The sequence below is a fragment of the Salmo salar genome, chromosome ssa19 (assembly GCF_905237065.1).
Source record: "Salmo salar chromosome ssa19, Ssal_v3.1, whole genome shotgun sequence".
Lineage (NCBI taxonomy): Eukaryota > Metazoa > Chordata > Actinopteri > Salmoniformes > Salmonidae > Salmo > Salmo salar.
In genome coordinates, this window is record NC_059460.1 from 87,978,104 (window position 1) to 87,993,131 (window position 15,028).

Below are 15,028 nucleotides of genomic sequence, written 5' to 3' on the forward strand. Positions count from 1 at the left end.
GTCACTTATTTTTAATCACGGTTCTACATGTACTGTACATTGGCATGGCACTTGAAAGAGGCACCTTTCAGAATTAAATGCCATGTTTATTCGGCGAATCTTTGGTGCAAAATTATGAACGGAAATTAACTTTATCATATCGTAATATTGTATGTTAATTGGTTTGTTATTTCAGTAAATATCGTTTTTATCATTTGGATGAGTTTATTATGTTCAGGCATTCAGGCAGGGCATGTATTTCACGTGTTGCGCATGTAGGACCCGTGGGGGGACCTTGTAGTCCACAATGGCGGCGCCCGACGGAACTTTAAACTGTGAGGACTTTTCAATGTTTCAGGTAATAATGGTGTCATCTTTTTGTATTCCCATGAATAGCATTTTAGTATGACATTCACGACAACCGATAAACACGGATAATTGTGAAGCTCTGTGTCGTGATCGGATTGAATGAGTGACACCCGCTGATATGGACCTAGCTCTCAAACTTGTGCAACCCCGTATTATCGGCATATTCAACAGCGTTTAAGAAATATATGATTTTCAACAGTATTATTCTGCGATCAAGCCATCAACGTTATGTGATTACTGGTGTCATAAAAAGCATGCTTGACATTTCAGTGGAAATACTATTATCACTTTTTAATAAGCGGTTTAGCAAAGAAAATACATCCCGTATCGGCATACGGTCCCCAGTTATTGGCCACCTTACAATTGTAATATCTAGTTAATTGTGTTAAAAAAAAGAGAGACTAACCTCGTCTCCGAAGTGTTTACTATACTGAATAAAAATATAAACGTACCTGAGGGTGGTGGCGTGACAGAGGTTGCTGGTGGAGTTTTTCCTCTTTTCTATGCTGCATATTTTGCGCCCGGAGAGTCAGCACCTTCTGCCTGTTCTGGTCGCTACGAAACCCAGACTCATCGCAATTATAGATTTGTTTGGGTTTCTCCCTCAACTCGCTCTCCTCCAAGTGCTTCTCATTAGTAGCAAAGAAGGTGTCGGACTGTTTGCACACTCCGCTCTCTCCCAGTCCAGGGTGTCCGGCCTCCTCATGCTCAGGTTCTTGTGGTTCCTGAACATTTCCCACCACCTCTTCCCCAGTGGTGTGATTGTCTACCCTGGGTGCCGAAACATAGAATAGAGTCCATCCAGGATGAACATTTGTCTTTTGGCATCACCATACATACCCCAGGAGGTTAATGAGGGGAGAACGGCTCATAATAATGGCCGAAATGGAGTGAATGGAACGTCCCCAAACGCATAAGTATTCAGACCCTTTACTCAGTACTTTGTTGAAGCATCTTTGGCAGCGATTACAGCCTCAACTCTTCTTGGGTATGACGCTACAAGCTTGGCACACCTAATCCGGACGCTTATAAGAAATCCCGCTATGCCTTCAGACAAAGCATCAAACAAGCAAAGCGTCAATACAGGATTAAGATTGAATCCTACTACACCGGCTCGTCGGATGTGGCAGGGCTTGAAAACTATTACGGACTACAAAGGGAAACCCGGATGTGAGCTGCCCAATGATGCGAACCTACCAGACGAGCTAAAGGCCTTTTATGCTCGCTTCAAGGCAAGCAACACTGAAGCATGCACAAGAGCACCAGCTGTTCTGGATGACTGTGTGATAACGCTGACGGTAGCCGATGTGAACAAAACCTTTAAACTGGTCAACATTCACAAAGCCGCTGGGCCAGACGGATTACCAGGACGTGTACTCAAAGCATCCACGGACCAACTGTCAAGTGTCTTCACTGACGTTTTCAACTTCTCCCTGACCGAGTCTGTAATACCTACATGTTTCAAGCAGGCCACCATAGTCTCTGTGCCCAAGAAAGCAAAGCTAACCTGCCTTTAGCTAGGCGGCATTCTGCCTTCCCGTTACAGTCCTCAGCTATTAGCTTTTAGAAACGTGAATAATCATCGCTTGCGATGCGACTTTCAAAACATATAGCCTTGATCTATCATCAGCAAGAAAGAATCCTTCGAATAAAAAAGATACACTTACTGTAGCAGTTACAGATCCATACAGCTATGGAGCCTTCATCCTAGAAACTACACTGTAGCAGTTACAGATCCATACAGCTATCGAGCCTTCATCCTAGAAACTACACTGTAGTAGTTACAGATCCATACAGCTATGGAGCCTTCATCCTAGAAACTACACTGTAGTAGTTACAGATCCATACAGCTATGGAGCCTTCATCCTAGAAACTACACTGTAGTAGTTACAGATCCATACAGCTATGGCGCCTCCATCCTACTAAACAGCTTTGCACACTCTTGGCATTCTCAACCGGCTTCATGAGGTAGTCACCTGGAATGCATTTCAGGTGACTACTGTCAGCGTTGGACACACATTGAACTTTAGCTTGTTATTCGGTACATGAAAACTTAAGCAAAAAATAAAATGTTGTGTGACTAGAGGTCGACCGATTATGATTTTTCAACGCCAATACCGATTATTGGAGGACCCCAAAAAAAACGGTACCGATTAATCGTCCGATTTTTATTTATTTGTATATATATATTTATTTATTATTATAATTTTTTTGTAATAATGACAATTACAACAATACTGAATGAACACTTATTTTAACTTAATATAATACATCAATAAAATCAATTTAGCCTCAAATAAATAATGAAACATGTTCAATTTGATTTAAATAATGCAAAAACAAAGTGTTGGAGAAGAAAGTAAAAGTGCAATATGTGCCATGTAAAAAAGCTAACGTTTAAGTTCCTTGCTCAGAACATGGGAACATATGAAAGCTGGTGGTTCCTTTTAACATGAGTCTTCAATATTCCCAGGTAAGATGTTTTAGGTTGTAGTTATTACAGGAATTATAGGACTATTTCTCTCTATACGATTTGTATTTCATATACCTTTGACTATTGGATGTTCTTATAGGCACTTTAGTATTGCCAGTGTAACAGTATAGCTTCCGTCCCTCTCCTCGCTCCTACCTGGGCTCGAACCAGGAACACATCGACAACAGCCACCCTCGAAGCAGCGTTATCCATGTAGAGGAAGGGAAAAAACTACTCCAAGTCTCAGAGCGAGTGACGTTTAAAACGCTATTAGCGCGCACCCGGCTAACTAGCTAGCCATTTCACATCGGTTACACCAGCCTAATCTCGGGAGTAGGTAGGCTTGAAGTCATAAACAGCGCAATGCATTGCGAAGGGCTGCTGGCAAAACGCACGAAAGTGCTATTTTGAATGAATGCTTATGAGCCTGCTGCTGCCTACCACCGCTCAGTCAGACTGCTCTATCAAATCATAGACTTAATTATAACATAATAACACACAGAAACACGAGCCTTAGGTCATTAATATGGTCGAATCCGGAAACTATCATCTCGAAAACAAAACGTTATTCCTGTTACATTGCACAACCTTCAGTGTTATGTCATAATTACGTAAAATTCTGGCAAATTAGTTTGCAACGAGCCAGGCGGCCCAAACTGTTGCATATACCCTGACTCTGCGTGCAATGAATGCAAACTGACACGATTTCAGCTGGTTAATATTGCCTCCTAACATGGATTTCATTTAGCTAAATATGCAGGTTTAAAAATATATACTTCTGTGTATTGATTTTAAGAAAGGCATTGATGTTTATGGTTAGGTACAGTCGTGCAACGATTGTGCTTTTTTCGCAAATGCGCTTTTGTAAAATCATCCCCGTTTGGCGAAGTCGGCTGTCTTTGTTAGGAAGAAATAGTCTTCACAGTTCGCAACGAGCCAGGCGGCCCAAACTGCTGCATATACCCTGACTCTGTTTGCAAGAGAAGTGACACATTTTCCCTAGTTAAAAGAAATTCATGTTAGCAGGCAATATTAACTAAATATGCAGGTTTAAAAATATTTACTTGTGTATTGATTTTAAGAAAGGCATTGATGTTTATGGTTGGAGCAACGTGTACCTAAGCGTTTATATGCATCGCAGGACAGGCTAGATAAACTAGTAATATCATCAACCATGTGTAGTTAACTAGTGATTATGATTGATTGATTGATTGTTTTTTATAAGATAAGTTTAATGCTAGCTAGCAACTTACCTTAGCTTCTTACTGCATTCGCGTAACAGGCAGGCTCCTCGTGGAGTGCAATGTAAAGCAGGTGGTTAGAGCGTTGGACTAGTTAACCGTAAGGTTGCAAGATTGAATCCCTGAGCTGACAAGGTAAAAATCTGTCTTTCTGCCCCTGAACAAGGCAGTTAACCCACCGTTCCTAGGCCGTCATTGAAAATAAGAATGTGTTCTTAACTGACTTGCCTAGTTAAATAAAGGTCTTTTTTTAATTTTTTTATAAATAAATAAATAAAATAGAAAACGGCCAAATCGGCGTCCAAAAATACAGATTTCCGATTGTTATGAAAACTTGAAATCGGCCCTAATTAATCGGCCATTCCGATTAATCGGTCGACCTCTAGTGTGCACTACATCATCGCGCACTGATTTTTATCCACAACAAGTCAGTTTGGTGGAAACACACCACTGTTGGGAAAATGTGCATATTTTCTTTATGTGGATTTTAGAATACTCGCATGAAAATCTGTCACCGATTGGATGGAAACCTAGCTAGGGATGCCAAATTCACTCTGCATCTTCCATAGCCTGAAGACCTGACTTGAATTTCATTCACGACCTCTACAAGCCTGAATGTTGAAGAAAATTATATTTTAACGTACTTTACCGGTTGTCTGTGTGGTTGGTCCTTATGCAGGTAGGAATGTGAGACAATACTGTATATCCACAGGAAAGTATAATTACATAAACTTTTCAAAGCACTGGTTGTGTGTTCAGATTTCTAATACATGCAGGACACGCACACATACTTGACGAGTTCTGCACATGCTTTAGGTGTTAGAAATCTGAACTTAGTACAAGGTTATTTAATTATACTTTCCTGTGGATATATTCCCACCTGCAAAAGGATCAACCACACGGACAACCCGTAAAGTAAGTTAAAATATCATTTTATTCTGGATTCTAGAGCTTGAGGAAATTTTGCAAACTAATATATGGCATTAATTTGACTGTGAACCAGAAATGCGTGAACCAGAGGTATCACAGTCTGATGTCAGGCAACATCTTCACTTGTGTTGAATGCTGAATGCACTCTGCTATTTTAGCAATCATGCTATATCCCCTGGCTTAGATTGTGCAACGTGCATAACAAAATGGTCAGGTGACACGTATTATTTACACACGTAATACTGTGTTACAGCTAGCTAGCTAGCTAGATATGTAGCCTAATGTCTAAATCAGTTAGCTATGAGTTCTACACATTCATTCATCCTTTTAAAGAAGAGAGAGCACAGCATTGTGTGTTTGAGCTAGCTAGGGTCAATGGAAGTTTCACACCCCATATGTAGTTAGCGCTTGACAACCTTTTGCTTGTGGTCTAAGCAGGGGCGGACAGGGACCAAAAATCAGCCCTAACACACCGGCAACTTTTTTTCTTTGAAGCCCCAATTTTTTTTTGACAGATAATAATGATTTTGCACAACAACAAAAAACAAGTTAGACAGGCCCACTGAGCTAAAGATGGCCGAAGTACCAGATGGCCAGTTCGCCCCTGGGTCTAAGGACGGTGTCTCTGCCTCAGTTGGCCTCTCAGAAGATCTGCACTGTTCTATATTGTCAGTAGACTTTGTCTATTTTGTCAATAAACTGTCTGGGTCTGTCTGTCAGTAACGATCTGTCTGTCCCTCCCTAACCCCCAGGATGTTCTGAAGGTGATGCGTAACATAGATGACCGTATCGTCCATTCTCTCAACACCACCGTGCCGACGGTCTCCTTCTCAGGCAGAGTGGACGCCTCCCAGACATGCAGACAGCTCTATGAGTCTGTGAGTCACAGCTTTAATCTTTAACCTCTCCCCTCTACACAGTATACCTTTAACCTCTACTCCACACCAGTATACCTTTAACCTCTACTCCACACCAGTATACCTTTAACCTCTACTCCACACCAGTATACCTTTAACCTCTATTCCACACCAGTATACCTTTAACCTCTACTCCACACCAGTATACCTTTAACCTCTACTCCACACCAGTATACCTTTAACCTCTCCTCTCCTCCACACCAGTATACCTTTAACCTCTCCTCTCCTCCACACCAGTATACCTTTAACCTCTATTCCACACCAGTATACCTTTAACCTCTACTCCACACCAGTATACCTTTAACCTCTACTCCACACCAGTATACCTTTAACCTCTTCTCCACACCAGTATACCTTTAACCTCTACTCCACACCAGTATACCTTTAACCTCTACTCCACACCAGTATACCTTTAACCTCTACTCCACACCAGTATACCTTTAACCTCTATTCCACACCAGTATACCTTTAACCTCTACTCCACACCAGTATACCTTTAACCTCTACTCCACACCAGTATACCTTTAACCTCTACTCCACACCAGTATACCTTTAACCTCTACTCCACACCAGTATACCTTTAACCTCTACTCCACACCAGTATACCTTTAACCTCTACTCTCCTCCACACCAGTATACCTTTAACCTCTACTCCACACCAGTATACCTTTAACCTCTTCTCCACACCAGTATACCTTTAACCTCGCCTCTACACCAGTATACCTTAAGCCTGTGATATCCGGCATGCTGTAGCCTTTGCATTGGATAGTGCTTGGTTCTAAATAAACAGGGTAAAACTCACGGACGACTAAGAAAAGCTCAAGCCAAGTTTATTCACCCACTGGGTCAAACAGCTGAAAAGACAAAGACATGTTTTCACAAGTATATATGTTTATACCCTCTACTGGGTGGAGTCAGCTAGCCAATACATCTCTGTTGCTAGGCAGGAACTAAAGTGCTTCCTCTCATTGGTATAGTCATGGCCCTGCTTCCCATGTGTGTATGTCATAGGACTGTTCCTCCTCACTTCGTCTGACCTGACCCACATTCCTCACTAATCCACAGGTATCCAACCCTATCAGTTGCCACAACCAAGTGATTGCCTTTTCCTTCACTTAGTAACTCTTCAGGCCCATACTTCTTATCCAACCCCACCATATAATCTCAGCAAAAAAAAGAAACGTCCTCACTGTCAACTGCGTTTATTTTCAGCAAACTGAACATGTGTAAATATTTGTATGAACATAAGATTCAACAACTGAGACATAAAGTTCCACAGACGTGACTAACAGAAATGGAATAATGTGTCCCTGAACAAAGGGGATGGGGGGGGGTCAAAATCAAAAGTAACAGTCAGTATCTGGTGTGGCCACCAGCTGCATTAAGTACTGCAGTGCATCTCCTCCTCATGGACTGCACCAGATTTGCCAGTTCTTGCTGTGAGATGTTACCCCACTCTTCCACCAAGACACCTGCAAGTTCCCGGACCTTTCAGGGGGGAATGGCCCTAGCCCTCACCCTCCGATCCAACAGGTCCCAGATGTGCTCAATGGGATTGAGATCCGGGCTCTTCGCTGGCCATGGCAGAACACTGACGATCCTGTCTTGCAGGAAATCACGCACAGAACGAGCAGTATGGCTGGTGGCATTGTCATGCTGGAGGGTCACGTCAGGATGAGCCTGCAGGAAGGGTACCACATGAGGGAGGAGGATGTCTTCCCTGTAACGCACAGCGTTGAGACTGAGCTTGTTGTCATTGCAGGCAGTCTGATGATGCTGTAACACACCGCCCCAGACCATGACAGACCCTCCACCTCCAAATCGATCCCGCTCCAGAGTACAGGCCTCAGTGTAACGCTCATTCCTTCGACGATAAACGTGAATCCGACCATCACCCCTGGTTAGACAAAACCGCGACTCGTCAGTGAAGAGCACTTTTTGCCATTCTTGTCTGTTTCAGCGACGGTGGGCTTGTGCCCATAGGTGACGTTGCCGGTGATGTCTGGTGAGGACCTGCCTTACAACAGGCCTACAAGCCCTCAGTCCAGCCCCTCTCAGCCTATTGTGGACAGTCTGAGCACTGATGGAGGGATTGTGCGTTCCTTGTGTAACTCAGGCAGTTGTTGTTGCCATCCTGTACATGTCCCGCAGGTGTGATGTTCGGATGTACCGATCCTGTGCAGGTGTTGTTACACGTGGTCTGCCACTGCGAGGATGATCACCTGTCCGTCCTGTCTCCCTGTAGCGCTGTCTTAGGCGTCTCACAGTACGGACATCGCAATTTATTGCCCTGGCCACATCTGCAGTCCTCATGCCTCCTTGCAGCATGCCTAAGGCACGTTCACGCAGATGAGCAGGGACCCTGGGCATCTTTCTTTTGGTGCTTTTCAGAGTCAGTAGAAAGGCCTCTTTAGTGTCCAAAGTCTTCATAACTGTGACCTTAATTGTCTACCGTCTGTAAACTGTTTGTGTCTTAACCACCGTTCCACAGGTGCATGTTCATTAATTGTTTATGGTTCATTGAACAAGCATGGGAAACTGTGTTTCAACCCTTTACAATGAAGATCTGTGAAGTTATTTGGATTTTTACGAATGATCTTTGAAAGACAGGGTCCTGAAAAGGGGAATTTCTTTTTGCCGAGTTTACATTCCTCATACATGTAACAATTCACTTCTGGTGTAGCAAGTATTTCAAACTAGAACCCAAAATTGTAATGAGACAATGTTTCAGTCTGCAGTCCTCGTGCTACCTGTCCCAGACCTGCTGTTTTCAACTCTCTAGAGACAGCAGGAGCGGTAGAGATGCTCTCAAAGATCGGCTATGAAAAAGCCAACTGACACTTACTCTTGTGTTAATGACTTGTTGCACCCTCGACAACTACTATGATTATTATTATTATTTGACCCATGCTGGTCATCTATGAACATTTTAACATCTTGGCCATGTTCTGTTATAATATCCACCCAGCACAGCCAGAAGAGGACTGGCCACCCCTCATAGCCTGGTTCCTCTCTAGGTTTCTTCCTAGGTTTTGGCCTTTCTAGGGAGTTTTTCCTAGCCACCGTGCTTCTACACCTGCATTGCTTGCTGTTTGGGGTTTTAGGCTGGGTTTCTGTACAGCACTTTGAGATATCAGCTGATGTAAGAAGGGCTATGTAAATAAACTTGATTTGATTTGATCAACTGTAGGCTACTAACAACAGCAGCTGCAAACAGCCGATGCACCCTGACCATCTGGCCAGGGTTAACATATTGGTCATGTATTTATAGTCCGTTTGTTTGTGTTAGGAGACAATGTGAATATAATATAATTTGGACTTGCCTAGTTAAAGTGGTTTATATTCCATCTTGGGCTGGCTAGTGAAATACAGGTTTAATAAAATTAAATAAAAAAACATGGAGCCTGATTAGGAAACTGGTGCTATCATAGACATATTAAATATTTTTACAACTGATAAATCCCTGTCATGTCCTATGGGGTCAGGAGTTATATCAGTCTGGGACCTGTGGTGCCACCTCTGTTATAAATACAGAACCAGAAGGTTACCAGTCTGGGACCTGTGGTGCCACCTCTGTTATAAATACAGAACCAGAAGGTTACCACTTGATTTACCCTGGCCAGAGGGGACTGGGCGCGTTGGCCGTAGCAGCTGTGGTTGAGATCAGTAGCCTACAGTTGATCAGACTGAACATTTTGTTTTCATACCATACAGCATGTCAGATTGCTAATGTTTAGGTGTAGGTTTCTGCAACATCTCTGTGTAGAGATTGTCTATTGGGAGTGAGGTGTTATCTCTCAATGAATACCAGAGGTAAGTGGAATGCTTTGCTAGACAAGGTGCGTTGTGGCCGGCGCCACCTTTTATTTCCGTGAATCTGATTAGGTCAACACTCACACACACCCTGCAGCACTCTGATCAATTATTCGCAAGTTGACAAATCAATCTCAAAAAACAGTATTGTCTTTGAATGATTTTGTGTCAATATTTTCATTAGGTTAAAGTGCTGATTTGAAAAGTGCTGGGGCAAATGCTAGCTAGCAGATTGTAATGGGCTAATGTGATGCTATAGTTTTGGCAAGTCGGTTAGGACATCTACTTTGTGCATGACACAAGTCATTTGTCCAACAATTGTTTACAGACAGGTTATTTCACCTATAATTCACTGTATCACAATTCCAGTGGGTCAGAAGTTTACATACACTAAGTTGACTGTTCTTTTAAACAGCTTGGAAAATTCCAGAAAATGATGTCATGGCTTTAGAAGCTTCTGATAGTGCCTCTTTGCTTGACATCATGGGAAAATCAAAAGAAATCAGCCAAGACCTCAGAAAAAGAAAATGATAGACCTCCACAAGTCTGGTTCATCCTTGGGAGCAATTTCTAAACGCCTGAAGGTAACACGTTCATCTGTACAAACAATAGTATGCAAGCATAAACACCATGGGACCACGCAGCCGTCATACCGCTCAGGAAGGAGACGCATTCTGTCTCCCAGAGATGAACGTACTTTGGTGCGAAAAGAGCAAATCAATCCCAGAACAACAGCAAAGGACCTTGTGAAGATGCTGGAGGAAACGGGTACAAAAGTATCTATATCGACAGTAAAACGAGTCCTATATCGACATAACCTGAAAGGCCGCTCAGCAAGGAAGAAGCCACTGCTCCAAAACCGCATTAAAAAGCCAGACTACGGTTTGCAACTGCACTTGGGGACAAAGATCGTACTTTTTGGAGAAATGTCCTCTGGTCTGATGAAACAAAAATACAACTTTTTGGCTGTAATGACCATCGTTATGTTTGGAGGAAAAAGGGGGAGGCTTGCAAGCCGAAAAACACCATCCCAACCGTGAAGCACGGGGGTGGCAGCATCATGTTGTGGGGGTGCTTTGCTGCAGGAGGGACTGGTGCACTTCACAAAATAGATGGCTTCATGAGGGAGGAAAATGATGTGGATATATTGAAGCAACATCTCAAGACATCAGTCAGGAAGTTAAAAGCTTGGTCGCAAATGGGTCTTCCAAATGGACAATGACCCCAAGCATACTTCCAAAGTTGTGGCAAAATGGCTTAAGGACAACAAAGTCAAGGTATTGGAGTGGCCATCACAAAGCCCTGACCTCAATTATATCGAAAATGTGTGGGCAGAACTGAAAAAGCGTGTGTGAGCAAGGAGGCCTACAAACCTGACTCAGTTACACCAGCTCTGTCAGGAGGGATGGGCCAAAATTCTCCCAACTTATTGTGGGAAGCTTGTGGAAGGCTACCAGAAACGTTTGACCCAACTTAAACAATTTAAAGGCAATGCTACCAAATACTAATTGAGTGTATGTAAACTTCTGACCCAGTGGGAATGTGATGAAAGAAATAACAGCTGAAATTAATGATTCTCTCTACTATTATTCTGACCTTTCACATTCTTAAAATAAAGTGGGGATCCTAACTGACCTAAGACAGGGAATTTTTACTAGGATTTTATTGTCAGGAATTGTGAAAAACTGAGTTTAAATGTATTTAGCTAAGGTGTATGTAAACTTCCCACTTCAACTGTATGTGGAGTTTTGTATTTGATGTTTGTTATGTGGTGTTGTGTATATAGGTGGTGTCATGTTTGGTGTATGTTGTGTTTGTGTCATGTTTGCTGATGTGTTTGTGGTGTTGTGTTGCAGCTGATGGAGGCCCACCTGAGCAGAGACCGAGCCATTAAGACGTGTATAGCCCAGACCTCTGAGGTGGTGGGCCAGCTGAGAGAGCAGAGGGCCAAGGACGGAGACAACATGACAACTGTCAAACTACTCAGGAAGGAACAGACCAAGGTAATACATGACCTATATTACACTAAGCTACAGCCCTCCACGTAGCTGCCCCGACCCCCAAACCTCTTCCCGCTGCTACACCCCTCCATGGTAATGTAGGTAGACAGCTGACATTTTTTTGACAACACACAATCAAATCAAAGTAAACCTTACAGTGAAATGCTTACTTACAGGCTCTAACCAATAGTGCAAAACAGGTATTAGGTGAACAATGGGTCCAACACTATGATGAATCCAGCTAGCCAGGCTAGGTTTATAAGATTCTCTACATATTTTATAGATAAAAACAACTAAATTATATATGCATACAATGTTGTTTTCATCGTTGCTTGAACAGTCGCTAAGATTATTTGCTTTTGATCGTTGCAAAATCCCTATTTTGGATGCAGCAGTTGTTAGCTAAAATGGCAACACGAGACCACGACTAACGTGGAAAAGACACACGAGGAAAGACGGGCTAAATGAGGCTACATGGTAAATACACTACCCGGTAGTGTGACGCGTCACAAAGGTTATAAATGGCTATAAACTTAACCAGACAGTATAAACAGAATAATATATATCCTAAACGAGGCATGTGTCACACAGCATAAATGAGCTAGCATGGCTGGCTAACATCTTGGCTAGCAGGCTAGAAATGACATGACGCACATGGAACAGGAAAATACCTTGTAAACATTATTAACATGGTAAATAACAATGGCTCCCTTAACAGCAATGAAGTAATGACCTAAAGAAGCAATAACAGTACTGACACTTCGATGCCCTAAAACACAGGTCAAACAGTCAGTCCATTCTGACCACGATCTCACTCGGACGGCAGCAGCGGGGTTCAGTGAGGCACACAGGGAATGGCGAACTGTGATTGGCTGATACAAGTGAGGTGACTTGTAGGTACCACTAATAAGGAGTGATGGGCAAGCAGAACAAACTACCAGTTCAGGGTTGCTAAAACTGCTAACTAGGAGCTGTAATTCTTAACACTAATCCTCAATAGTCTCCAGGTTTCTGTTGTTGGCAGTATTGGACTGTATTAGAAGCAGGGTTCAGTGTTACCTTGTTGTAGTGATATGAGTGTCTGCTTGTCTTTTCTCCTCCAGTTAAAACTCATGCGGTCGGAGCTGAATGTTGAAGAGGTTGTTAATGACAGAAGTCTGAAGGTTAGAACATCACTCTGACCTCTCACCTCATGGCCTGTTTGACCTCTCACCTCATGGCCTGTTTGACCTCTCAAGCACACTCACAAGATCTCTCACACAGACACAGATATATGCACTTTAATGACCTTCTCTTGTGCTGTTCCTTCCTCAGGTGTTCAGTGAACGGTGCCGGACCCACTACACGCCTCCTACGGTCAAGTGACTGTCTGAGCTGCTCTGGTGAGAATAGCTGCAGATCCAGGTGGCTGCATCAGGACCAGAACCAGACCGAGCCATTGAGTCATCTGTGGACTTGACCTGAGGGACCCCTGGCCTCCAGCCGACTGTTATCACCCATGGGGACCGCTGCGTTGCCTCACAAGGCCACCTCCATCAAGCAATCTGCTCTGTTTATTTTCATGATTGTAGTTTTTTTTGAATTTTTTTATACAATGAAGTGTTTTCCAATGGCCCTCTGGTGTCTGACTTATTTTTTAAACAATGAAGTGTTTTCCAATGGCCCCTCCCCCAGTCGAGGCGTAACTTAATGTCCTGCTACACTAGACTTGCTGAGCGTGAGACGCTCCTATTCATTTCAATGAAACCTGGGTGGAAATGTCTGCTCAATCTAAAATTACAACCAACTGATTGCAGCATTAATGCAAAAATGGAGAAGGAAAGGAGAGAAGGTGAGGAAATTCTCTGTCGGCCCTGCATTAAATACCAAAATTGGCTAAAGATAATTGTGATAAATGAAGTATACCAGTTTCATTTTTTTTATTGACAGCTGTGCCATACAGGTTGCAACATAGTTGGGAGGAGATTTTAGATGTACTGATTGCATGGTACATGGTTTATGAACTGATACACAAAACGACGCCGGATTTAAATGATCATACTAAATTCTTGCAACCAATAGAATGAAATATACTGTACAGTTGAAGTCGGAAGTCAATAAAACTCATTTTTCAACCTCTCCACAAATTTCTTGTTAGCAAACTATAGTTTTGGCAAGTCGGTTAGGACATCTGCTTTGTGCATGACACAAGTAATTTTTCCAACAATTGTTTACAGACAGGTTTTTTCACTTTCAATTCACTGTATTACAATTCCAGTGGGTCAGAAGTTTACATACACTAAGTTGACTGTGCCTTTTAAACAGCTTGGAAAATTCCAGAAAATTATGTCATGGCTTCTGATAGGCTAATTGACATAATTTGAGTCAATTGGAGGTGTACCTGTGGATGTATTTCAAGGCCTACCTTCAAACTCTGCCTCTTTGCTTGACATCATGGGAAAATCAAAAGAAATCAGCCAAGACCTCAGGAAAAATATTGTAGACCTCCACAAGTCTGGTTCATCCTTGGGAACAATTTAAATGCCTGAAGGTACCACGTTTATCTGTACAAACAATAGTACGCAAGTATAAACACCATGGGACCACGCAGCCATCATACCGCTCAGGAAGGAGATGCATTCTGTCTCCTAGAGAGTAACATACTTTGGTGCGAAAAGTGCAAATCAATCCCAGAACAACAGCAAAGGACCTTGTGAAGATGCTGGAGGAAACGGGTACAAAAGTATCTATATCCACAGTAAAACGAGTCTTATATCGACAACCTGAAAGGCCACTCAGCAAGGAAGAAGTCACTGCTCCAAAACAGCCATAAAAAATGCCAGACTACGGTTTGCAACTGCACATGGGGACAAAGATTGTACTTTTTGGAGAAATGTCCTCTGGCCTGATGAAACAAAAATAGAACTGTTTGGCCATAATGACCATTGTTATGTTTGGAGGAAAAAGGGGGAGGCTTGCAAGCCGAAGAACACCATCCCAACCATGAAGCATGGGTGTGGCAGCATCATGTTGTGGGGGTGCTTTTAAAAAAAATGTTATTTCACCTTTATTTAACCAGGTAAGGTAGTTGAGAACAAGTTCTCATTTACAACTGCGACCTGGCCAAGATAAAGCAAAGCAATGCGACACAAACAACAACACTGAGTTACACATGGAATAAACAAGCGTACAGTCTAACAATAGAAAAAAAGAAAGTCTATATACAGTGTGTGCAAATGGCGTGAGGAGGTAGGCAATAAATAGGCCATATTAGCGAAGTAATTACAATTTAGCAGATTAACACTGGAGTGATAAATGAGCAGATGA

At 42.6% G+C, this 15,028-nt stretch overlaps 1 protein-coding gene across 3 annotated transcripts in view; it reads left to right on the forward strand.

The window, feature by feature from the left end:
* Nucleotides 1-13,336, forward strand: part of mix23 (mitochondrial matrix import factor 23) — a 13,625-nt gene extending 289 nt beyond the window's left edge. The window contains 5 exon segments of one of the 3 annotated variants that reach the window (NM_001140983.1): nt 274-337; nt 5,745-5,870; nt 11,579-11,725; nt 12,826-12,885; nt 13,037-13,293. In NM_001140983.1, coding sequence (NP_001134455.1) covers nt 287-337; nt 5,745-5,870; nt 11,579-11,725; nt 12,826-12,885; nt 13,037-13,087 — 435 coding nt within the window. In that variant the 5' untranslated portion in view covers nt 274-286 and the 3' untranslated portion in view covers nt 13,088-13,293. 3 annotated transcript variants of the gene reach the window in all.
* Nucleotides 13,337-15,028: the final 1,692 nt, after the last annotated feature.